At 35.3% G+C, this 2,318-nt stretch overlaps 1 protein-coding gene across 1 annotated transcript; it reads right to left on the bottom strand.

The window, feature by feature from the left end:
- Positions 1-1,222: 1,222 nt before the first annotated feature.
- Positions 1,223-2,318, bottom strand: LOC18033314 (cell division control protein 2 homolog A). Its single transcript, XM_024186230.1, has 5 exons — positions 2,254-2,318; positions 2,079-2,166; positions 1,920-1,973; positions 1,681-1,755; positions 1,223-1,345 (listed from the first exon to the last, which is right to left on the bottom strand). The coding sequence occupies exons 1-5, from the start codon at positions 2,316-2,318 to the stop codon at positions 1,223-1,225; spliced, it is 405 nt and encodes a 134-aa protein (XP_024041998.1).

The raw sequence follows: 2,318 nt of genomic DNA, 5'->3' as shown, positions 1-2,318 counted from the left end.
AAAAAAAAAAAAAAAAAAGGCCCTGGGCCCTGGTACACACCAAAAATGAAAATATAAGTTAAATCCAAGATTATAAGACAGAAGCCACTTAAGTAGAATCCAACAATGAAGTGCATTATAGAAAGAATGAAACTTTTCTTGTCCTTTCTCCTTCATGTGATTATGGGTTTCTAAGTAAATACTATCCAAGAATCATCAATACTAAGAACCATGATAATAAACTAAATTCCTATCTTGCCATCCTCAGTCTATCAATCAATCTTTATCATCAAAGAAAATCAAGAACCATATTATTCACTAAATCACAAAAACCTAAAAGGAATTTAGAAAGTTAATTTGAGATGTGCATTTTCTTGGGAACCAAACAGAACAGAGCTTATAATTGAGAAGAAAGTGACCAAAGAAATTCACAGTAAACTAAAAGTTGAAAAGTGGAATTAGCCGCAAAGCATAGGAACTGAAAATCAATGAATTATGCTGAACCCTAGCCCTAAATTGAAGATAGAAATGAACAACACAACCCATTTTGCTAAAATTTATCCTCTGTTTGGCTGCAGAGAAAGTGATATCTAAAGATAAAGATTGCAATTTCTTGCGTTTTCTCAGCAACCAAATGTTTTTTAGAGAGAAAATAAGAGAGAGGGATTTACTTAATTGCGGGTCTAACGAAAGCTCTGAATCTTGATTGCAGCAAAAAAAATGATAATAAAAATCCAAAGATATTTATTATTAACAGTGGCTACTTGAGAAAGAAAGAGGGGATGAGAGTCGGATTCCTTTATATAACAAAACTAACTAAAAACGGTTATATTTTCTTCCCGCCAAAACTTATTACCACGCCTGTGGTATCTTTTACAGGTGTCAGTCTGTTCAATACAGGAACCTTTTTGGTTTTAGAAAAAATTTGATCCCTCAAATTGGGATCAGAGCTCAAGCCTTGATGATCTGATCAAAATTTTATCAGTCAGTTTTCATAATTACTTAATGAAATCCAGAAAATAATTGGCATGTGATACCACATGCATCTTCTTCTTCTTTTGATGTGCATAATCACTAGCCGCTGACCCTTGGCCCTGTAGTAGTGAACGATGAGGGTATGGGTTCGAGTCTTGGCCTCTATGTTAATATAAGTATTAAAAATATCATGCATAATCACTTGTTAATTTCAGCTCACCCTTTTGTATATGACTGTTAAGCCAAGGATATTTCTTTGGCTAGTTTCTCAATTAAAGAGAGATTTAAGTTTGTTCCTAAGCCCTTTTAAATGAGCTAGCTCCTTGTTAACAATCTCAGTAAGAAGCTCCTTTGATTCAGTTGATACTATAAGCTTAGTCCTGTAATTCTCCTAATGAAATACAACTGAGATGAAAAATGCAAAATTTGATCTACTTGCAAGATAGTACCAGACTTGTACAAAGGATCTATTATCGAACATTATAAAAGTATTTGTTCAAGCATCAGAGGATCTACACATATATGAAGTACTTCTTCAAGCACCAGAGGGGTTATTTGTTTTTCAATAAAAATGGTCAATATAGCAACATGGCTGAAAAACAAATCCGGCATTAACTAGTTAGTGGCTACAAAGAAGCAGCAATGATATAACAACTGCAGATGTGTCTCAAATGAATACACAAAAGCTCCCTCCCGTGCAGCTAGTAAAACTTATGGAACAGATACCACATCCCTGAAGTAGTGATGGTTTAGTGCATCATTAACTGTGATTCTCTCTTTTGGATTCACGCGTAGCATTTTCTGGGAATGTGAAGGCACAAGTATAAGCACTAAGAAACAAGAATTGAAATTGATTATCATTCACTAACTAGCAACACACACTACCAAGTAGTGTATTTCTAGTTACTCGAAGAAATGCGAAGACATATTGATTATCATTCAAGCATAATAAAATGTATCTATACCTGAAGAAGATCGACACCAGCTGGCTCAAGATCTGGTAGTAGGATTGCCAGATCCTGCATATTGTTAGATCAGAGCTATTACATGGTAAAATTTGATTCTTCTCAGCATTAAAAGGAAGATGTATAGAGGGGGACAAATATGCTTAGAAAAGGCGTTACCTTAGGCTCACTCTCTTCATAACAGTAGATAAATGGGAAAAATGTGGTGACCCCAGGCAGGGTTTCTTCACTTGGTTCACCCATTAGCCTTTACATGAGAAATGGGAAATGTAAGAGAGTTGAAAAAGAAGAGTCTAATGTGTGAGTAAAAAATTTGCTCGAGCCATTAGGGCACCTGAAAATACTGATCCTTTCACGAGATTCAGACGCATCCTCAGATAGGGGCTCCTGAATCACCAT

Source organism: Citrus clementina, unplaced genomic scaffold (genome assembly GCF_000493195.1).
Source record: "Citrus clementina cultivar Clemenules unplaced genomic scaffold, Citrus_clementina_v1.0 scaffold_9, whole genome shotgun sequence".
Taxonomy (NCBI): domain Eukaryota; kingdom Viridiplantae; phylum Streptophyta; class Magnoliopsida; order Sapindales; family Rutaceae; genus Citrus; species Citrus x clementina.
The sequence above is the reverse complement of the archived record's forward strand: the minus strand, read 5'-3'. Positions and strand labels throughout refer to the sequence as shown.

Coding starts and splice junctions, on each gene's coding strand:
- LOC18033314 (XM_024186230.1), bottom strand. CDS start 2,318: ATGGTGATTCAGGAGCCCCTATCTGAGGATGCGTCTGAATCTCGTGAA. Junction 2,167..2,253: donor GAAAGGATCAGTATTTTCAG/GTGCCCTAATGG, acceptor TCTCATGTAAAG/GCTAATGGGTGAACCAAGTG. Junction 1,346..1,680: donor ATCACTACTTCAGGGATGTG/GTATCTGTTCCA, acceptor GTATTTCATTAG/GAGAATTACAGGACTAAGCT.